The 23,892-nt window shown below is 46.1% G+C and overlaps 1 protein-coding gene across 4 annotated transcripts in view; it reads left to right on the forward strand.

Moving 5' to 3' along the window:
• Positions 1 to 23,892, forward strand: part of BBS9 (Bardet-Biedl syndrome 9) — a 704,556-nt gene that overhangs the window by 327,055 nt on the left and 353,609 nt on the right. For all 4 annotated transcript variants that reach the window (XM_075315101.1, XM_075315104.1, XM_075315105.1 and 1 more), the window contains one exon: positions 19,329 to 19,405. In XM_075315101.1, the coding sequence (XP_075171216.1) occupies positions 19,329 to 19,405 (77 nt within the window). The remainder of the gene's footprint in view (positions 1 to 19,328; positions 19,406 to 23,892) is intronic.

Below are 23,892 nucleotides of genomic sequence, written 5' to 3' on the forward strand. Positions count from 1 at the left end.
ATCCGTAATTCCTCAGGCTTGGTGATCAACGAGACGGTGTCAGAGAGGGGTCTCCCATCTACAGAGGCGATCACCAGCGGTTTTTCTAGTGGGAGAACAGGCACCTGGTACTTATCCACCGTGGCCTGCTGAATAAAGTTGCCTGCTGCTCCGGAATCGAGATATGCCTCTGCCGTGAACCGGTTCTCTTCTGTAGTCACTTGAACAGTCCATGTGACGGAGTCTGAGAGAGTCCCAGCACCTAGGGTGGCCTCTCCTACCAAGCCTAGGCTTTGGCGTTTCCCGGCTTCTCGGGACAGGAACGTAGCAGGTGTGTGCCATCTCCGCAGTAGAAGCAGAGACCCTTTGCTAGTCGTTCTGCTCTGCGTTGCTCAGACTGCCTCAGGCGGTCAATCTGCATGGGCTCGTAGGTAGAAGCGTCAGGTGACGCCGACTGGGGAGCGATGGACTTCAGTGGTGGGGAGGAGTGCCGTATCGGACGCCTCTCGCGCGACACCTCTTTGGATCGTTCCTGAAAGCGAAGATCCACTCGGGTCGCTAGAGCGATCAGGGCATCCAAGGTGGAAGGCACGTCACGACCAGCCAGCTCATCTTTAATACGGCCCGAGAGTCCCTCCCAGAAGGCGGCGGTTAGGGCCTCATTGTTCCACCCTAATTCTGAGGCCAAGGTGCGGAAGCGGATAGCATATTGGCCCACCGTCAGTGTCCCCTGACGTAGCCTGAGGAGCGATGAGGCAGAAGCGGAGGCGCGTCCGGGCTCGTCAAAGGTGATACGAAAAGCCTGCAGGAATTCCTGGATGTTGGTGGTTACCGGATCCTCCTTCTCCCACAAAGGGTTCATCCAGGCCAGTGCTTCTCCCTCCAGATGGGACATCACAAACGCCACCTTGGCTTGGTCGGAGGCAAACAGGTGCGGAAGCAGCTTAAAGTGGAGGGAGCACTGATTCAAGAATCCTCTGCAGGTCTTAGGATCTCCGGCATATCGGGGTGGAGAGGCCAAGGGAGTTTAGAAGTTTCCGAGGAAGCCGCCACGGGAACAGCGGCCGTGGACTGTGCTGTAGAAGCCTGAGATGCCAGGGACATGGCTGTTGCTTGCAGCGTGTTCAGGCGAGCATCCACCGAGGACATGAAGGCCAGCATCCGGGACTGGGTCGCGCGCTGTCGTCCGAGTTCCTGCTGCAAGTTGCCCAGTTGGGCCGCTAGTGCTTCGGCGGGATCCATGGCCTGTTCTAGCTGTTATGTCCGGGTGATGGAAACACTGGACCGTACACCGGGTTCCCCTGGTGAGGCAGCAAGGCCGGTCACCCCGCCAAAGGGTCTTGATGCACGGCAGCCGAAGCACTATTGGTAGCAAGCCAGTCCGTAGGAGAGCTGGAAAGTAGATGTCGCTGAGAACACGGAGTTCTAGACGGTAGTCCGGGTGACGAGGCTCAGGGTCCGAGGCCGGGTTGAAGGGTCAGACTGAATCCGGAACCTGTTGAGCGAGGGGACGGTTCACCAAACGGAGCCAGGGACTGGAGACTGGCGGAGCTGCAGAGGTGGTGGAACTTCCGCCGAAGTCACCGTCAGTAGTACTGGAACGGACGTGGTCAGGACCGGCTGGCGTGGCAGGACAGGCTCTGCGAGACAGACAGGGGTTAATACTGGACACAGCAATACGGGGACCTGAACTCCTAGCTTACCAAACACGTAGAACAGGCCCCGCCCACCAGGAAAGAGAATCCTAATATACCCTGTACCTGTCTATGCAATTTCCTGTTTCTGGGTGCTGGCCCTTTAAGAGAGGGTCAATGACCGCGCGCGCGGCCTAATGCGCATGCGCGAGGACCGTGTGCCAGAAGCCAGTCCAGGGAGCGGTGCAGAGGAAGCAGGAGTGCCCGGGTGAGTGTCCCACGTCGCAGAGGGGCGCCGGGAGCGGGAAGCAGGACACATGGAGGGCACAGGCGAGGAAGAAGAGGCCGAGACCGGAGTGGTGAGCAGGGGAGCGGACCAGGGGGACCGGAGAGCGGGCCACGGGGACCGGAGAGCGGGGCACGGGGACCGGAGAGCGGGGCACGGGGACCGGGAAGCGTGACACATGTGTAACTACAATAATTTTCTGTGAGAAATACTTAATTTACTGGAAAAATGCAGGTCATGAAAAGTTAAATAAAATGTTACCTTGATATCTGCAATGCTCTTATTTCAGAGAATCCATATTTCTCTTACTACGTAGGGGAGCTGTTAAGATCTATGAGACAGACACAGATCTCTGACAGTATCTGCCTTTCATATGACAGGGGTGTTACCAGTGTGAGGCATGTAATGACTGACAGTTATTATCATCCTCAGCAGAATTTACCTTTGTCTCATTATAAATACATCTGCAGCAGAGCTGTGCCTGATTACAGCTAACACTTTTTCAGCTTTCGTCTCACAGGTAACCAGTGTGGAGGGAGGGAAAGTTGAGCAGAACTACCGTGTTTTTCCAAAAATAAGCCCTCCCATAAAAATAAGCCCTAGCTGGGATTGTCATCATTTTCGGAGTAAGGCTTAAATATAAGCCCTAGCCCCGACAATAAGCCTTAGCCGCGGTTTATGGAGTGTCCATGCAGCTAAAAATGTTACAGATACTGCAGGACACTTCATTGTAGAAAGCGGACACCCCGCAATCACACTCGCCAAATGCCGAGCAGAGGAGCTGTAGTGATCATACACACAATCAGATCTCACACACACACACACACACACACACACACACACACACACACACACACACACACCCAATCTCTCACACACACATTCTATCTCACACACACACATCCGATCTCACACACATACATCCGATCTCACACACACACACACACAATCAGATCGCACACACAAACATCGGATCACACACACATCGCATCATACACATACCACATCCAGCGACACCGATTTCTTCTGGCTGGCAGATTCCTGGGAGGCAGTGCAGTTTCAGTGCAAGAATGCTTGCTTACAGGACGGACACGTGACGTCCTCCCATCATTCCTTGCGGCCAGAAGTATTCTGTAACGCTGGATGTAATGAGTGTGTGCTGTGTGTGTGTGTGTGTGTGTGTGTGCTATGTGTGTTGTGTGTGTGTGTCAGCCAGAAGCAGGGGAGGATGGCGTGCAACACCCTCCGGAGATCACAGGGAGGACCTGGGAGCCACGCAGACATCCGGGTCTGGTAAGTATGTGTCTCCTGGAAAGTGGGGTGTCTGCTTTTTTGGGGGAGTAAATTTACCCCCAGCCATGTTTCTTTAAAAATAAGACCTCCTCCAAAAATAAGCCTTAGTGCTTTTTTGGGGGGCAAAAAAAGTATAAGACAGTGTCTTATTTTTGGAAAAACACCGTATGCATTTTGTCAAATACATATACCACTGAAATTCTCCTCTCACAGTGCAATCGGCTCTGTTGCACTTCCCCTTCCCACTGAGTAGCTGTGTGAGAAGAAAGCTAAAGACGTGTTCATTGTAGTCCGGCTCAGTTCTGCAGCTGATCTGATGGCAGAAGAGAAGAGCTGTATCTGGAAATGTGTTTTTAATTAGATAAAGATTGGCTCTGCGGTCCAGTGTCAGTTATAATAAGGCCTAAGCCACACGGCGAGAAAATCGGTGCGAGTGGAGTGCGATAAAACATCGCATTCCCCTCGGACCAATTCTAGCCTGTGTGTCAGCACACCTGAGCGATTATTTTCTCAGCCCTAATCGGACCAAGAAAACAATCGCAGCATGCTGCGATTGTAAGCTGAGACTCTTTCTCTCGCACCCATTCAAGTGAATGGAGCGAGAGAAAAATCGCACTGCACTCGCGGTACACCGGTGTACTGCCAGTGCAGTGCGAGAATGGCTATAGCCGGCTACGCAGGAGAGAGGGGGAGAAATCCCTCCCTCCCCTCCTGAGTGCCGGCCCGCCCCCCGCAGCTGAGGTCTGCTCGCACGAACGGACCTCAGTTGCAAGGACACAAGCATGACACTCGGCTCGAGTCTCATGCAAGGGGATCGCAGTAGTCCCCGTGTGACCCCAGCCTTAAAGTAAGATTAGGAGAGCAAGTTTATCAGTCATTACATGTCTTATACTGGCAACTATCCCTTTCATTTAACATAAGCTGTGGAGGAAGACTATCAGGGAGATCTATGTCCGGCCCATAGATCTTAAAGAAGTTGTCCAGTTACCAAAACTGATTTTTTTTTTCTGATAAAATCTTGCTAATATGTGCCTCTCCACACATCTATTATGTTTTTTCAGCAATATTAATATTAATCTTTATTTCTATAATAATAATCTTTATTTCTATAGCGCCAACATATTCCGCAGCGCTTTACAATTCAGGAGGATCATATACAAACAAGTAACAGTTATAGAAATACAATATTTAGAGGAAAAAAAAAAAGAAAAAAAACACAACCCTGCTTGTGAGAGCTTACAATCTACAATGAGATGGGGGGGGGGCAAGGTACAAGTGCTTATTTACAATGACAATCCAGCCATCTCACGGAAATGGGGGCTAGATAGTGGTTTCCTCGACCAGTGGGCCCGAGCCTTGAGATGCCTTTGGGTGCCATGGAGTTTGATGTGGAGTTATGTTGTGAGAAGTTGTAGAGGGACTATGTGAATCGACTCTGATTAGGGAGTGTGATAGGCCGCCCTAAAAAGATGCGTCTTTAGGGTGCGTCTGAAGCTGAGTAAGTTGTAATTTGTCCTAACTTCTTGGGGTAGAGCGTTCCAGAGGGTTGGTGCAGCTCGGAAGAAGTCTTGGGTCCCGGAGTGGGAGGTTCGAATTAGTGTGGATGTTAGTCGAAAGTCGCTTGCAGAGCGTAGAGAACGGGTGGGGTGATAGACAGAGAGGAGGGTGGAGATGTAGGGGGTGCCGCACTGTGAAGAGCTTTGTGGGTGAGAACAAGCAGTTTGAATTGGATCCTGTGATATATGGGCAGCCAGTGCAATGACTGGCAGAGAGCAGAGGCATCCGAGTAGCGGTTAGCCAGATAGGTGACCCTGGCTGCTGCATTAAGGATGGACTGTAGAGGAGAGAGTCTAGTTAGGGGGAGACCAATTAATAGAGCGTTACAGTAGTCAAGGCGAGAGTGGATTATTGCCACGGTGAGGGTTTTTGTCGTTTCCATAGTGAGAAAGGGGCGGATTCTAGAGATGTTCTTGAGGTGCAAGCGGCAGGATCGGGCAAGAGATTGTATGTGGGAGGTGAAGGAGAGATCAGTGTCAAGTATAACACCCAGACAGCGGGCCTGCTGCCTTGGACTTATCGTTGTGCTACACACAAAGAGGGAGATGTCAGGTTTAGGAAGGTTAGAAGACTGAGGAAAAAGAAGAAGTTCAGTTTTGGAAAGGTTAAGTTTCAGATAGAGAGTAGACATGACATTGCAAACTGCAGTCAGGCAGTCACTTGTGTTCTGTAGTACAGCGGGGGTGAGCTCAGGGGAGGAGGTGTACAGCTGTGTGTCATCAGCATAAAGATGTTACTGAAAGCCAAAACTGCTGATGGTCTGTCCAATTGGGGCAGTGTAGAGGGAGAAAAGAAGAGGGCCAAGGACTGAACCTTGAGGGACCCCAACAGTGAGAGGGAGAGGAGAAGATGTGGAGCCAGCAAATGATACACTGAATGAACGGCCAGAAAGATAGGAAGAGAACCAGGAGAGCACAGTGTCCTTTAGGCCAATAGAATGGAGCATAGAGAGAAGGAGACTGTGGTCAACAGTGTCGAAGGCAGCAGAAAGGTCAAGAAGAATAAGCAGAGAGTGGTCACCGTTATGTTTTGCTGTCAATAGGTCATTGGTCACTTTGACAAGGTCAGTTTCTGTTGAGTGTAAAGGGCGGAAGCCAGACTGTAAAGGATCTAGAAGAGAGGGAGTGGAAAGGTAGCGGGTGAGGCGAGAGTAGACCAGGCACTCCGAGAGTTTAGAGATGAAGGGGAGATTGGAGACTGGTCTGTAGTTGCTTGTGCAGGACGGATCAAGAGAAGGTTTTTTTTAATAATGGAGTAATGATAGAGTGTTTGAGGGAGCAGGGGAAGATACCCGAAGAGAGAGAGATTGAAGATTTTAGTTAGGTGAGTGGTGACAACCAGAGAGAGGGACTGGAGTAGAGGTGTGGGGAAGGGATCAGTAGGGCAAGTGGTAGGACGAGAGGAGGATAGGAGTCTGGAGACTTCCTCCTCTGTGACTGGGTCAAATGTGGAAAGTGAGCTGGGTGGGATGTGGGGATGGATGGGATTCACAGTGCTTGGTGGCTGGGAGCTGATCTCTTGGCGGATGTTTTCTATTTTCTCTGTGAAATACGAGGCCAGGTCATCAGCATGAAGGGCTGTGACAGGGGTCTGTACTTTGGGACTGAGGAGGGAGTGAAAGGTGTCAAAGAGCTTTTTTGGATTGTTGGCAAGTGAGGAAATAAGGGTGGTGAAGTAGGTCTGTTTGGCGAGGTGAAGGGAATAGTTGTAGGTCCTTAACATGAATTTGTAGTGGATGAAGTTTTCTGGTGTGCGGTTTTTCCTCCATAGGCGTTCGCCACCCCTGGAGCATCGCTGAAGAAATAGAGTTTGGGATGTGAGCCAGGGCTGTTTTACTCTGTGTTTCGTCTTTCTGAAGGTGAGGGGCGCTACTTGGTCTAGTGTACTCCTGAGTGTGTCATTGTAGTGCTTTACAGCCAGATCAGGACAGGAAAGTGAGGAGATAGGGGACAGTGATGTGTGTAAAGAGTCTGAAAGTGTCTGAGAATCGATGGCCTGTAGGTTTCTGAATGTGTGATTGGTGGGAGTGTGCTGGGATGGGCAAGGGTTTGTGAGTTTGAAGGAGAGGATGTTGTGGTCAGAGAGGGGAAGAGGTGAGTTGTCAAAGTCAGCGATTGAGCAGAGGCGGATAAAGACCAGGTCAAGGGAGTTACCATCTTTATGTGTCTCAGAGGATGAGAGTTGTGAGAGGCTAAGGGAGGTGGTGAGAGATAGAAGCTGGGATGCAGATGGGGAGGAAGAGCTGTTTATGGGGATGTTAAAGTCTCCTAGGATAAAGGTTGGTAAGTCTGAGGACATGAAGTGCAGCAGCCAGGCTGAAAAGTGGTCAAGGAACTGGGTGGGTGAGCCTGGTGGACGGTATATGACAGCTACTCTGAGGGAGAGGGGATGGAAGAGTCTGATGGTGTGGACCTCAAAGGATGGGAATGAGAGTGATGGAGCTGGGGGGATGACCTGGAAAGTGCATTGTGGAGACAGGAGTAAGCCGACTCCACCACCATGTCTGTTTCCAGGTCTTGGTGAATGGGAAAAGTGTAAACCACCGTGAGAAATGGTGGCAGGGGAAGTAGTGTCAGAATCCTGAATCCAGGTTTCAGTGAGGGATAGTAGATTAAGAGAGTTATTGAGAAAGATTGTGGATGTAAGGAAGCTTGTTACATATGGACCGTGGATTCCAGAGAGCACAATTAAAAGAGGGAAGTGAGGGTGTACAACTAATGTTAATAAGGTTAGCAGGGTTTCTATGGGAGGTGGGGGAGGGGGTAAAGTTAGCATGGGGTGGTCCGAGATTGGGAGAGATATCACCTGAAAGAAGAAGTAGGAGTAGAAGGAGAAAGATCAGATGATTTTTGGACTTGTCGAATGGCTTTTTGTGTAAGTCCCTGGAGCTTGATTGAATTAGATTATTCAGATAGGTGAAAAGAGCCTGGTAGCCGTACATAGGAGAGGGGAGGAGAGAGTGGCTGATGTGGATGAGTGGTGATGGAGTGGGGACAGGGGGGTGAAAGTGGACAGTAAAAGCACATGGAATGATAGAGATATAAATAATAGTCATGGTTAAAACAGACGGTGTCAAAGATTAGTTTACCTGCCTCCTGCCCAGACTAACTACCATTGAAATAACTGCCAGGCACTTCGCAATGATGGCACTTAGCAAGAGATGGCACCCCTCTTGTAGGCACCCCTCATGCAGGCATCCCTTAAGAAGCACACAAATATATAGGGCTGATAAGAGGAATAGGTAAGGGGGAATTATGGGAGGCCAGCTTATTAAGGGAAATCAACAAATGCTGATCACACCAGGGGATAATTAAGGAAACAGGACACATTTGACACCTGCCCGGACTTCCAGTCTACTTAGATTTACACCATCCATCATCAGATAAGATAAGCAAAGAGAAAGATACAGTCATACATCAGTGAGTATTACAAATATTGTGAAAATAACATAGCTTAAATCACAGTAAGCAGAGTTATATACCAGAGCACATATTCAGCCAATGCAGGGGGGAGCAGACAATTCACTTCACAGTAAGCAGCGTTATATACCTGTGTGAAGAGAGAGAGAAGACGGATGTTAGTCCACTGCCATTGAAATAACTGCCAGGCACTTCGCAATGATGGCACTTAGCAAGAGATGGCACACGCATGCAGGCACCCCTTAAGAAGCACACAAATATATAGGGCTGACAAAAAAATGAAGGGGTCATGAGTTTGCTTTTTTTTCTCTTGCCTAGTCTGTGTGTCGTCCGTATCATCCGTGTGGCATGCATTTTGCAGGCTGCTTTCACATCAGTGTATTTTTGCCTGTAGGCAAAAAAGCAAACCGCATATGACCGGATCCTGTGGATTAAATGTGCAACGCATGCAACCGTTATTTTACCGGATCCTTCTGCAGCGGAACACAGAATTTATTGGCCGGCACTGGAGTCAGCTGACTCCTGATCTCACAGCCTGCACACGCTGCAATAGCTGCAGGTGGGCTCATTCACATGACTGTTCCGTTTGTCCTGGTCAGTTCCTGTTTTTTTGCGGACCCACGGACAGGACCATCTTTTCAATGTCTTTTGTGTAGGATCGGATGGCACACGGTAGCACTTCCATGTGCATCCAATCCTACAAAAAAACACATCGGATGCTGTATGTCTGCTCCGTTATTATGGAACATGTCCTATTCTGTTCCGTAATAACGGACCGTGACTCAATACAAGTCAATGGGTCCGCAAAATTCCTGGAAGCCACACGGAAGCACTTCCGTGTAACTTCCGTCAGGTGCCCGTGCAGTCTGTGTCCCGCTCCAGCCCCAGACCCGCAGCTGCCCACACAGCAGTGTCAGCAGCTGCCCGCACTGCAGTGTCAGCAGCCGCGGGGATGACAAACGCTACCGTCAGGAGGTTAGTAAGTTCATTACCTGCGGTGATGAAGTCCTGCACTCCTGACGTCAGCGCTCGTCACTGCCTTCTATGCCCGCTGCTTGTCACATCACCTCTCGCTGTCAACCGGAGACTGTGACTAGTGGTGACGTCACGGGCCGCTCGCGATACTTGGTTTGTGAAGGTGGCGGTCATTGAACTCAGTGACAGCGCTGCTGTCAGGAGTTCAGCGATCACCGCAGGTAATGTACCTTGCTAACCTCCTGACAGCAGCACTCATCATGCCCTGCAGTGACCTGGGCTGACCTATTGATGTTAGCTCAGGTCACTGCATGGCTCTCGCAGCCAATGGGGAACATTCTGTTCTTCATTGACTGGGATATTGACTATGGTATGAATCGTCATGGGACCCCCTTGGATTACACCAGACCTGGATTTGTTTTTCTTTCTAATAAATTGGTGAAAGAGGGAATGTGTTGGGGAGTGTTTTTTCAAATAAAAATGTGTTTGTTGTCTTTTTTTTTTTTTTTTTATTACTGACTGGGTTTGTGATGTCAGGTATATGATAGACGCCTGACATCACTAACCCCAGGGCTTGATGCCAGGTGACATTACACATCTGGTATCAACCCCATATATTACCCCGTTTGCCACCACACCAGGGCAACGGGATGAGCTGGGTCGAAGCACCAGGATTGGCGCATCTAATGGATGTGCCACTTCTGGGGCGGCTGCGGCCTGCTATTTTTAGGCTGGGGAGTGTCCAATAACGGTGGACCTCCCTAGTCTGAGAATCCCAGACCACAGCTGTCCGCTTTACCTTGGCTTGTGATCTAATTTGGGGGGGCCCCCAAGGTTTTTGTTTTAAATTATTTATTTAATTTAAAATAACAGCGTGGGGTGCCCTCTGTTTTGGATTACCATCCAAGGTGAAGCTGCCAGCTGTGGTTTTCAGGCTGCAGCCGTTTGCTTTACCCTAGCTGGCTACAAAAGATGGGGGAACCGCATGTCATTTTTTTTTTATTATTTATTTTTTGGCTAAATACAAGGCTAAGCACCTTAGTGCCACATGAAAGTCACACAAGGGTGCCAGGTTAGAATATGCAGGGGGTGGGACATTATATATGTCTTTCTCATCTATCTATCTATCTATCATCTATCTATCTATCTATCCATTCATTCATTCATTCATTCATTCATTCATCCCTCTATCTCTCTGTTTCTATATCTATCTATCCATCTCTATATCTACTCATCTATTTATCTTTCTTGCTGCTTCCGTTTTTTGCGGTCCGCAAAAAAAATGGAAGGCACACGGATGTCACACGGATGCATCCGTGCCAAAAAAGGAATTTTTGCGGCCCACAAAAACGGAACGGTCATGTGAATGTAGCCTTAACAGCAGTCACTGCCTGCTGCCGATCACATGTGACTGTGTGCGGGCTTTGTGTACAGGAGTTCAGCTGAGTTCAGATCAGCTGACTCCAGTGTCGGACGATTTGGCTGGGGCCACACAGGGATTACTGCGATCCCCTCGCATTACACTCGGCTCACGCTCAGTACAGCAGAGCTGAGTGTCTTGCGTGTGTCCCTGCGACTGAGGTCCGACTGTGCAAGCAGACCTCAGCTGCGGGGGGGCAGTCCGGCACTCAGGAGGGGCAGGTCGGCACTCAGGAGGGGCGGGCCGGCACTGAGGAGGGGTGGAAGGGATTTCTCTCCCTCTCTCCTCCGTTGTCGGCTATTGCGATTCTCGCTCTGCACTCACGGTACACCGATGTACCGCAAGTGCAGTGCGATTTTTCTCTCACCCCATACACTTGAATGGGTAAAAGAGAAAGAGTCTTGCATTACAATTGCAGCATGCTGCGATTGTTTTCTCAGTCAGATTAGGGCTGAGAAAATAATTGCTCATGTGCGCTGATACACAGGCTAATATTGATCCGAATGGAATGAGATGTTTTATTGCACTCCACTCGCACCGTTTTTCTCGCCGTGTGGCTTAGGCCTTACTTGTTCTGTGTCCCCCTGCATCCATCGCAGCATGATCAGCTGACTCCAGTGCTGGACTGAACTAAGGTGACCTCACAGCCTGCACACTCTGCGATGGATGCAGGGGGACACAGAACAAGTAATCGGCCGACACTGGTGTCATCGGATTACTTGTTCTGCTGGCGCTGTGGTCAGGAGTAAGGATGAATGAGCTATAAATTGCTCTGGTGCTCGATGGGCGAAGCCCACGTCATTTTATTTTTTTTTAATTATTTCATGAAATCCATGAAATATTTAAAAAATAGGGCTTCCCTATATTTTTGGTTCCCAGCCAGGTACAGCAGGCAGCTACGATAAGCCCCCAACCCCCAGCTGCCTATTTGTACCTGGCTGGGAACCAAAAATATAGGGAAGCCCTATTTTTTAAATATTTAATGAATTTCATGAAATAATTAAAAAAAATAAAATGACGTGGGCTTCGCTAATTTTTTTGTGTTCAGCCAGGCACAACTAGGCAGCTAGGGATTGGAATCCGCAGCGCAGGGTGGCCCAAGCTTTCTGCCCCCCCCACTGTGAATTGCAGTCCACAGCCGCCCCAGAAAATGGCGCTTTCATAGAAGCGCCATCTTCTGGCGCTGTATCCAACTCTTCCAGTGGCCTTGGTGGCAGGTGGCACGCTAGGTAATAAGGGGTTAATACCAGCTATGTTTTACAAGCTGGTATAAAGCCCGAGATTCTTAATGTCAGGCCAAGTTTGACCTGGCCATTAAGAATCTCCAATAAAGGGTTAAAAAAAAAAAGACATCACACAGAGAAATATCCATGTTTATTACTCCCTCTCACGCCTCCACGATCGAGAGATTTCTGTACTGACCATGCCAGGAGAGAGGGAAAAGAGAGAGAGAGAGGGAAAAGAGAGAGGGAGGTAAAAGAGAGAGAGAGAGGAAGGGAAAAGAGAGAGAGAGGGAGGGAAAAGAGAGAGAGAGGGAAAAGAGAGAGAGAGAGGGGAAAGGGAGAGAGTGGGAGGGAAAAGAGAGTGGGAGGGAAAAGAGAGTGGGAGGGAAAAGAGAGGCAGGGAAAAGAGAGGGAGGGAAAAGAAGGGGGAGAGGAGAAAGGTAGAAGAGGGGGGGAGAGATGAGGGGGAAGAGGGGAGGGGGAGAAAAGAGGGGTGGGAGAAGAGAGTGGGGGTAGAGAAGAGAGGGGTGGGAGAAGAGAGGGGGGAAAGAAGTGAGGGGGGGGAGAGGTGCTCTGTCACCAACTTGCTCCACTCTGTGACTTGTGGTGCAGGTGACAGAGTGGAGACAGTTGGTCCCATGCAGCAGGACAGGTGACAGAGCAGAGCGGTGACATGCTCTGCTCTGTCACATGCGGTGCTGCATGTCACCAGCCTGTCAGTGTCTTGCTGCGTCCTGTAGTGAAGATGGGAGTAGCATATGATCACACCGCCCATTCTCCTGACATCGGAGCAGAGTGAGCGGGTGGAGAGTGAGATCAGTACTTACATGACAGGGGGGTTTTCAGCTGAAGAACCCCCCCTGTACTCCACACTCAGTGCCACAAGTGCAAATAGAAGTCAATGCAGAAAACGCCTATATTGATAAGGTACACTCATAGAGAAAATAAAAAAAATGGGTGAACCACCCCTTTAATAGTTCATTTAGATATCAAGAAAAACATGTATTTTTCTGGAATAAGATATAGGATATCACGTCTTATTTTATTCAACTTTCTATGTTTACCATGTTGTGGTTTCGCCAAGTGTCATTCATTGGACTACTTTATTTTATAATTTAGCCCACCTTTGGGTGTCTTGGTTAATTGACCACTATGAGTGATAGATTTACCTCTGTACAAAAACAGACTCTGACCTGCTGGATGAAACAACCTGTTGGGTTAAACAATATGTGCTCCGTGCATTATGCGGGGTGCAGAACATTCAAGCTGCAATACAGGTGCAATTACTTCATTATGCTGAGGTCAACAAGTGAGCTATGGATTAAAAAAAATCCATTAAAATGTAAATTTATTTTTAGTAACATACATACTAATAACCAATGGAAAAGATCCTGGAGATTTTTGCTACAATAACTGTAATTTTTAGATTCTCTAAGACTTTTTGCTGAATCGTTTTTAATGGTAGATAAAATCATATTCTTGATATTCTTACATTATTTTTAGATGTGGGTATTAATAGAAACATCTCTCCTGAAGATCTCGAGTTTCTTTGTACAGTATAGCGCTAGGTTTCAACATTTACATGGGACCTTTGCTTCTCATATATATTTTTGTAATTCCCTGTCTCCAGATATACAAGCCAAAAATATGAATCATAAACTAGTGTTACGGTACTTGTCTAAGCTTTCTGTAGCCACTTAAGCTAATTATTAGCGAGACTAAGCTACCACTTCAAAAATCGAGTTCAGGTTACTGGCACAACCAAAGGAATTTTGGAGTCAGAGTAAAACTAGTGCATTACTTCAATGACTTTTACATAGAGTTGCTCATGGTTTTGGTTACTCTCTCATTAACACTTTGGCAGCCTATGTGTTAGGACTACAGCCGACTTTGGTCTGATTCTAGACGGGGTTGAAAGAGTCATTATGGCTTGTGGTGTCATGTTTTCCAGGACACGGCGTGATTCACACTGACTTAGTCTTATTGCTTGTACCTGTCGTTTTAGAAAAAGACTTTCTGGAAATGTTGCTCATCTAGAGTTCATTTGACAATAAAACAAAGCTTCTCACTGACTTACTGACACCTGCTCAGGCCTTTCTACATTTCTGTAGGTTGCGCTTCTAATGCAGTACTAGAGAATTTAGTTATATCCACCAAGGAATGGAAGACTGCTTATCACACACACACGCAGCTACTAGGCGAGACCCACTACACATGTACCGAGCATGATGCCTTGGTTGAATAGATGAGTTTTTGTTGATATCAAAATGGAAAAGAAATGATATATAAATGACTTTTTGAAATGATTTTAGATGGCATACAATGCTGATAATCTCCCTCAATGTTTGAATGCTTTAGCCTGTAGCCCAGGGGTCCCCTCAGCTTTTGTAGCTCTTATTGCACTTTCAGCTTATATTCATAGACCTATGATTGTAATTGTGAAAAAAAACTATTAAAAGTATGAACAAAATGTATGAACTTAGGTTAACGCGTTTATTTCCATCTTCATAAAATGGTATTGCCGGATAGTGCTTGGAAATACAAACAACTTTGCAGTTTGCTGCTTAATAAAATTGTCAGCTGTTCTTGAGATACTAACACTTTTCTTTTGCTTACAGCTCATTGCCTTGGAGATCGACCACCACTACTACGAAGCAGAGCAAGTACAAAGCTTGTAGGTTGTTTTCTTGAGCTTGTAAGCACTGTTGTGAAGCTGCCAGTATTGCTTCAACAGGCAGTTGCCTTCTAATCACTGCCATCGTCAGCGCAGTTCTTACAAGCTAAACAGTAGCGGTGATTGGTCCACTAGGCAATGAGCTGTAGACAAAAGAAAAGTGTTAGGGTGGCTTTGCACGTTGCAACATCGCACGTGCGATGTCGGTGGGCTCAAATCGAAAGTGACGCACATCCGGCGTCACTTTCGACATCGTAGTGTGTAAATCCTAGATGATACGATTAACGAGCGCAAAAGCGTCGTTATCGTATCATCGGTGTAGGCTCCGACTTTTTCAAAATTACGCTGTCGCGACAGGTACGATGTTGTTCCTCATTCCTGCGGCAGCACACATCGCTGTGTATGAAGCCGCAGGAGCGGGGAACATCACCTTACCTGCCGCCGGCGGCTATACGGAAGGAAGAAGGTGGGCGGGATGTTTACATCCTGCTCATCTCCGCCCCTCCGCTTTGATTGGCCGCCTGCCGTGTGACGTCGCTCTGACGTTGTACGACCCGCCCCCTTAGGAAGGAGGCGGGATGCCGGCCAGAGCGACGTCGCAGGACAGGTGAGTGCATGTGAAGCTGGCGTAGCGATAATGTTCGCTACGCCAGGAATCACAAGATATCGCTGCTGCGACGGGGGCGGGGACTATCGTGTGCGACATCGCAGCATCGGCTTGCGATGTCGCAACGTGCAAAGCCCGCCTTAGTATTTCAAGAATGGGTGAAAAATTTTAATAAGCAGTAAATTGCAAAAGTTCAACAACACAAAAAAACAGAGAAGAAGGGCAAACTGGACATAATGTCACAACAAAACCCCCAAATTGTGCCGGACAGCATTGTTGCCACCTTTTAAAAAAATGTGGGTAAACAACTTTCAAGCATGTGATGCTTATTCATACTCGCCTATGGCAAGTCACAGGTATGGGCAATATCCTGAAACTAATTTATTTAGGTGACAAACAGCACACCGCCTGTTGAAATGTTTAACAGACCAGACAGGTCTATGGTTCTCGCCACTGAACCTACAGACATGGTAGTGTGTGATAATAGTCATAACCTAGCTTCCACTCTGAAGCTTTGCAAGCTTGCACACATACTAAGTTTTGCCCATGTACTCAACTTAATGGTTCAACGGCTTCTAAAAACCTACCCAGATTTTCCTGAGCTGCTTGTGAAGGTATGCCGCATGTGTGATTATTTCCACAAGTCAGCTGCAACTGCCACCGGCCTGGCAGTGTTGTAGCAGCACTTGTAAGGGACAACTTACTGACTGGTGTTCGATGAAACCGCACACTGGAGCGCCACATTACAAGTTAGCAAAGCTTTATGAGCAGCAGAGGGCAGTAGTTAAATACCAACGGCATTCTTGCAGTCAGCGTTCACACATAAGAACCAATAAGTGAGCACGGATGTCTGACATCTGTGAGGTTCTACAAAACTTTGAGGAATCATCCAAAATGGTGAGAGGTGGTAGCGCCATAATCAACATAACCATTCCGATTCTCTGTCTACTGAAACACTCGCTGCTCACAAGTAAAGAATGCATGAGAACCAGGTTGAGATAGAGAAAGTACAAAAAGTACTGCATGCTTGCATATCCTGATGACTTGCCATGGAAATATTGCTCTGAAGGCTTTCCACAATCTCATGGCAACAGCTGTCCTGCGGCACTTGGTACACAGCCTCCCTTATATTCCCAGGTGTGCCATTCCTACCTTTCACCAGCACGTGGTGTCCCATCCCATAGCATCACCCATGCCCTGACCAACTCAGTTAGATTGCAGCAGCAGCATACCTATAGGACTGTAAAACAATATATGTGACTATATGCCTCTAAGCCTCTAATCCAAAACAGTCCCTCTTCCAGCAGCTATCCCTACACTGAATGCAGCTAACAGCGATATTAGGGAATAGCAAAAATGTAGGCCTGAAAAGGACTTTTGGTTTTATGTTGCAGCAGCAAGGACTGTACGTCTAGAATCTCTGCCTACATACCTCTAATATTTGGCCCCTTCTTCAACAGCTGGCCCTACACTAATTGCAACTAAGAGCTGTATTATTAGACAATAAAATAGATTTGAATTAGCCCCGAAAATTTTGTGTTACTGTAGCAGCAGCAAGGTCTGTAAGGCTGGAATCTCGGCCTTCATGCCTCTAATACACTATCCCTGCTCCAGCAGCTTGCCTTACACTAACTGCAGATAAGAGCAGTATTATGATAGAATAGAATATGTTTTTATGTAGCAGCAACAAGGTCTTTAAGCATAGAATTCCTGCCTAAATGCCCAATACACTATCCCTTCTCCAGCAGGTTGCCCTACACTACATGCAGATAAGAGCGGTTTTATTATAGACTAGAATAGATTTTTAGATAGTAGCAGCCAGATCTGTAAGCTTAGAAGAATCCCTGCCTACATGCCTCTAATACACTATCCCTTCTTTAGCAGCTTGCCCTACATTAAATGCAGATAAGAGTGGTATTGTTATAGCTTAAAATAGACTTTTTATGTAGCAGCAGCAAGGTTTGTAAGGGTAGAATCTCTGCTGGCACAGACTGGATGGTTGGAACAGACTGGCAGGCTTGTACTGGCAAGCAGGCTGCTACTAGAAGGCAGGCTGGTACTAACATGGCAGGTACTCTGGACGGGTACTGGAACACAGGTACAGGTTAGCAGGCACAGGATGCGACACGGGATAGCGACACAGGAAACAGGCCCTGACAATTAGTGAACATACATCAAGTGAATCTTGTTAAATCAATTTTATACTTTGTCTCTCTTGATCAAGTGAATCAACACATTGCTCAGGCATCTCCCAAAGGGGGAGGATACTTTAAATACCATAAGCTGAGAGGCACTTCTTGATCAGTATATGCTAGTCCTTTAAGAGAGGGAAGGAGCACGAATCCTAAGCTTGCTCTCATGGGAACTGTGTGGCACTGAGGGGGACAGGACCCTCCACTGAGAGGCCAGGAAGGTGAGTGTTCTGGCATTCCTAGAGGGAGGAGGAAGCAAGATAGTTTGGGGACGTTGGCACCGTTGTTACTAATACACTATACCTTTTCCAGCAGCTAGCCGTACACTAATTGCAGCTAAGAGCAGTATTAACTAGAGACTAGAATAGATTTGAATTAGTCCTGAAAAGGACTTTTGGGTTAACATAGCTGCAAGGTCTGTAAGGCTAGAATCCCTGCCTACATGCCTCTAATACACTATCTCTACTCCAGAAGCTAACCTTACATTTATTTCAGGCTAAGAGTGGTATTCGTATTGAACAGAATCTATTTTAATTAGCCTTGAAAAGGACTGTTAGTTTAATGTTGCATCAGCAGGTACTGTCATGCTAGAATACACTGTCCCTTCTCCAGCTGAAACTCTCCCTACACTTTCCAGCTTCAGTGCTCCCAGCATGCCATCACCAGGTTTTGTATAGACCCGATGACGCAATGCGAGTAGCCAACATGCTACAGCATTACCGTGAGTGGCAGGCACAACAGCCACAAAGCATGTAGGACAGGGACTCTAGCATGACACCCCGAGTATTAGGATAGTCAATCGAGTATCAAGTGTCTCGAGCATCCTGATGCTTGATCGAGTACTGAGCAGTGCTAAACACGGTCGCTCATCACTAGTTATAATTCATTGATTTTGGGGTCTCCACATGTATCTGAGCCAATAATAGCAGAGTCACAGTGGGTCTCTGTTTAGTTGTTTCTTACAGATAATACTGCTGTTTTTCTCATCTTTAGTAGTTGCAAATTTTAACTAAATACCAAACTCGGGGTCATGTAAAAAACTATAAAAGCTTGGCCAACTTGGCACATTTGCAATTCTTATTATACAATGTCAATGATCTAGTCCTATAAACACTTGTTTTAATTTATATGTATTAAATATGGCACATGAAGTAAATGTTAATTATTTTTCTTAAATCTGCTTGTCTTGCAAGGTCTCCAGAGCCAAGCATTTTACAAGGCATCCTCAACATGAAATTATACTGACATTTAAATGCCAAACTTCCAGTAAAACAATTCATTAGGTCATTGAAAGCTTTTGCTCTTCTCCATCGGTTCTCAGCAGGTCTCTTTCTCCCGAACATGCTCATTCTAAAAGGATTTTCTTGAATTCTGCCTTAAGCTCTGGTTAATTTTTTGCAACAATTCTTGTCATTTTAATGTTATTACTTTTATTGATGACAGATAGAACCAATGGAGCACTGGAGCGACTAGACTATGGCTTTCTGCACAACAGTACATTGGTGTCATGGGGTTTAGATATATATATATATATATATATATATATATATATATATATATATATATATATATATATATATATATATATATATATATATATATATATATGATTTGTAATGACTCACAGGTTTTTTAATAGTTACCAATGGATGCACATCATGTTTTATGGTTTGATATAAGTTCTCGTTGTGTGTAGCCATAATGGGTTATCCGGATAAAATTCTGGGGCCATATTACAGTGTCATTTTTACCCCTGAAGTCATAATGGTTTTCTCTTCAGGTTTGTTTAGAATCTGGAATAAAAATACAATCATGGGATTTTCCGTTGAATTTTCCATTTCTAGAAACGTTGCTTAAAGCATAGAAAATGTTATCATGCAATGCTGCATGAAGTAAAGGCACCATATTAGTGTCTCAGAGTATAGATACTCAAAACTATTTTTTAATTTTTTTGTAGAATTTGCTTTGGTTTTATATTACTAAATAAAAGATATGTTTATCTTTTGAAGTGAATTTTGTCTACTTTTTATATGACTTAGCATGATATTTTACATACTTTCTTTTTGCAGATATTTGGCCAAAAATAGAAAAAGTAGACGATTTGACTTTATTGGCAAATGTATCTCCTGTCCTTGATGTTGTGTCGGTGAGTAACTTCATGCCATTTCTAGCTTTTCATGGTTGTCTGTGAACGTTTGCTGTCAGGTGCTGCTGGTTTCTGAGCCAGTCCCAGTGAATCACAACAAGGTTAAGTACTTTCTGATGGACAATCCTTACAGGATTACCCTTGAAGAAATATTGTCTTAAAGGGAATCTGTCAGCAGAATTTCATCCCTCAAACTATTTATATGTGCATGTAGCTCTTTCAAAGAGAAGTCCAGCAGTGCCTTTTCATGGCCAATCCGTTTGACCTTTACTGAGAAATTAGCTTTTGAATTGATACCTAAACAAAGCTAAAGAAGTATGTTAGATCTGAAACCTCTTTCACTCCAGCTCTATTCCTGCCCAGCAGCATGCATGCTGCTTAATTAATGGCTGCTTTGCCTCAAGTTACACAGCATAGATGCTGCCATTCAAGCAAGAGGAAGCAGGGAATAGAGCTGGAGTGATAGAGGCTTAACATCTACAGTCATATTTACATATAAATTAAAACGCTGATTTCTCAGTAATAGAAGAATGGACTATCCATGTAAATGTATTGCTAGACTTGTCTTTGAAAGAGCTATATGAGCATGTAAACAGTCTGCAGTGAGACATGTATTGATATCATGAATGTAGCGGAGTGTAACTTGTATTTTTCTGATCCCTACTACTGTTTTCCTTTACTTTAATGATTAGAAAGATGGGATATAGGATGATTCAGAGTAGCAAGAAAAATTCTGTCCAAGTCAATCCTTTTTACAAATGAAAGAATTTTAGGATCACAAATAATCAAATTAAATCAGAACTTCTATTTAACCCAAGTTAGTATCTTCTTTAACCCGTCATATGTCGTACCTTTCTTTGATGCGGGCTCACACTCTGAGCCCGCATCTTTCCTTGCACATGTCAGCTGATTTGATCAGCCATCATGTGCCTCTAAGAGCCGCAGGTGGATCGGAGATTAACCAGTTAAAGCTTCTGTCAATCTCTGACAGCAGGATTTAACTTGCGCTGGCGGGAGCGCATCATTCCCCTCTCCCATCGTCACACCTGTGATGTCATTGTGTGGCGCCAATGCGTTGTCATGACACCAGGGGTCAGCTGATGACCCCTGTGCTTGTCATGACGATCCTGTGAGCACTGGCTGCGTCAGCATTCATAGGAGATTGTGATTTCTGCTGTTCTGATGCATTGCTCTGTATAGCAGAAACGATTGGATGATCGCAGCCTCAAATACCCTACAGAGACTAAATAAAATACAATAAAATGTTTTAAAAAATATGAACACACCCCCACCTACAAAAGTTCAAATCAACCCCTTTTGCCCCATTGAAAATAAAAGCACAATAAAAATTAAAAATAAAATATACACATATTTGGGATTGCTGTGTTAAGAAATGCTCAATCTATCAAAATATAAACTAAATTAACCTGATTGGTAAACAGCGCAATGGTAAAAAAAATTAAAATCGCCAAAATTATAGTTTATTGGCTGCCACAACAGTGCAATAAGAGGCGATCAACCCATCATATTTACCCCAAAATGGTTTCAGTAAAAACATCAACACAAGACAGAAAAAAATAAACAGTTCCTAAAAAATGAGAATGTTACTAGTCTTGGAAAATGGCAACAAAAGCAACATTTTTTTTTTACAAATTTCTGAAATTTTTTTTCACTACTTACCGTATTTTTCGGACTATAAGACGCACCCTGGTTTTAGAGGAGGAAAATAGGAAAATAAAACTTTAAGCAAAAAAATGTGGTCATGACACACTGTTATGGGGCGAGGATCTGCTGCTGACACTGTTATGGGGGTAATGTCCCCAAATTCTCTACTAAGGTACCCCATCCTGGTAATGATCCTCCTGCCTTGTATATGATCCTGCTATAAACCCCCATCCTGCTTATATACCAGCATCCTGCTCATATTCCCCCATCCTATTCATATACCCCCATCCTGTTCATATACCCCCATCCTGTTCATATACCACCATCCTGTTCATATAGCCCCATCCTGTTCATATACCCCCCATCCTGTTCATATACCCCCCATCCGGTTCATATACCCCCCATCCTGTTCATATACCCCCCATCCGTCCTGCTCATATACTCCCATCCTGTTCATATACCCCCATCCTGTTCATATACCCCCATCCTGTTCATATACCCCCCATCCATCCTGCTCATATACTCCCATCCTGTTCATATACCCCCATCCTGTTCATATACCCCCATCCTGTTCATATACCCCCATCCTGTTCATATACCCCCCCATCCATCCTGTTCATATACTTCCATCCTGTTCATATACCCCCCATCCATCCTGTTCATATACCCCCATCCTGTTCATATACTTCCATCCTGTTCATACACCCCCCATCACTCCTGCTCATATACTCCCATCCTGCTATATGCCCCCATCGTGCTCATATACCATCCTGGTATATGGCCTGTATCCTATAGCACAGAGAAAAAAAAACAAACGTTTATACTCACCTTTTCCTCACTCCCTCCAGCACCGATCATCTTCCTCTCTGCGCCGCTGACCTGCGTGTGTGGAGCCGTTCCCCTGCAGCACGCGATGTCTTCCTGTCTGTGCCGATCAGCTGATCAGCACAGATCAGCTGACCGGCACAGACAGGAAGACATCGCGTGCTGCGGGGGAACGGCTCCACACACGGGGACGGGTGAGTGTACTGATTCACTGCACCCCACGCTGATAATGATGTGCGGGTGGCAGTGAATACAGCCGCACATGATCACTCCAGGCTGTAATTGCCAGGGGTGATCATGTGGACCGGCTCTTTACTATGCGCGCGTCCCCGCTCGTCCTCCCGCCCACCTTTCAGCGCCGGCTTCTGCGCTGAGAAATGGGCGGGAGGATGGGCGTGCATATGTAATGAGCGGGCACACGTAGTCACGGCAGGCTGCTATAGTAGCCTGCTCGTGCCTCCGATGACCCGCTCCACCGCAGCACCCTCATTCCCCGCAGCCACAGTCAGACCATAAGACGCACCCCCAACTTTCCCCCAACATTTGGGGGAAAAAAAGTGCGTCTTATGGTCCGAAAAATACGGTAAATAAAATAAACTCTACATGTTTGATATCTACTATACGTACTTATACTGACCTGGGGAATTATACTGTCAGGTCAGTTTTACCGTATATTGTACATAGTAAATAAAAAGAAAAACAATTATGGAATTGCACCTTTTCTTGTAATTTCACTGCATTTGTAATTTTTTCCCGTTTTTCAGCACACTATATGGTAAAATGCATGGTGTCTTTCAAAAGTACAAGTGGTCCCACAAAAAAACAAGCCCTCATATGGCTATATTGCCAGAAAATTAAAAAAGTATTTGGCTTTTGCATGTAGGGATTAAATGGAAGTTATTATCTGAAAGTGACCATAATCAGGTTTTTGTGTTACATCTTTTTAACTCATTTTTGGCAATTGTTTATTTTTTTCTTATTTTGATCTGAGGCAGGATTACAATGACAGGTAACACCTCCATACACAACTGATAACACAGGATTCGCCAATCAGAATAATCCTGATCACCCTCCCTTTGCTCAGAGGAAAAGATGCTTCATTACAAAAGATAGAGCCAGAGTTTGTTCACTGTGCCTAATGTTCCTGAAACAAAATATGCATTTCAGAAAAAGCTTAAAGTTGAAGTAATAATCATTTTCAGCTGATAGTTTCCGAACGTTTATCACAATGACTTTATTTTTGTATATATTTAATGCTCTTAGGCCTAAGACACACGGCATGAAAATCGTAGCGAGTGGAATGCGATAAAACATTGCATTCCACTCGGACCAATATTAACCTATGTGCCAGCACCCATGAGCGATTATTTTCTCATCCCCAATCGGACCGAGAAAACAATCGCAGCATGCTGCTGGTGTAATATGATCCTTGTTTCTCTCGCACCCATTCAAGTCTATGGGGCGAGAGAAAAATCACACTGCACTTGCAGTACACCGGTATACCGCAAGTGCAGGGCGAGAATGGCAATAGCCGGCAACGGAGGAGAGAGGGAGATAAATCCCTCCCTCTCCTCCACAGCGCAGGCCCTCCCCTCCGCAGCGCCAGCCCTGCCCTCTGCAGCGTTGGCCCTCCCCTCCACAGCACTGGCCCGCCCCTCCGCAGAACCGGCCCGCCCCTCCTCAGAACCCGCCTGCCCCCCGCAGCTATGGTCGAATCACACGATTGGACCTCAGTCGCAGTGACACTCACATGACACTCAGATCCCGCTGTGCTGCCAGCATGATCAGAGTGTCATGAGAGGATCGCAGTAGTTACCCGTGTGGCTCCAGCCTTACTATGCACCTTTTTATATACAATGCCTCTTTTTGACTTTGAAAAAACATTTTGTTATAGAACAGAACCCACGGTGATGTAAAATATGCCATAGATGACTTTTGTCGTTTGGGCGACACGGTGGCTCAGTGGTTAGAACTGTTTCTTTGCAGCACTGGGATCC

Source organism: Anomaloglossus baeobatrachus, chromosome 6 (assembly GCF_048569485.1).
Source record: "Anomaloglossus baeobatrachus isolate aAnoBae1 chromosome 6, aAnoBae1.hap1, whole genome shotgun sequence".
NCBI classification, from domain to species: Eukaryota; Metazoa; Chordata; class Amphibia; order Anura; family Aromobatidae; genus Anomaloglossus; species Anomaloglossus baeobatrachus.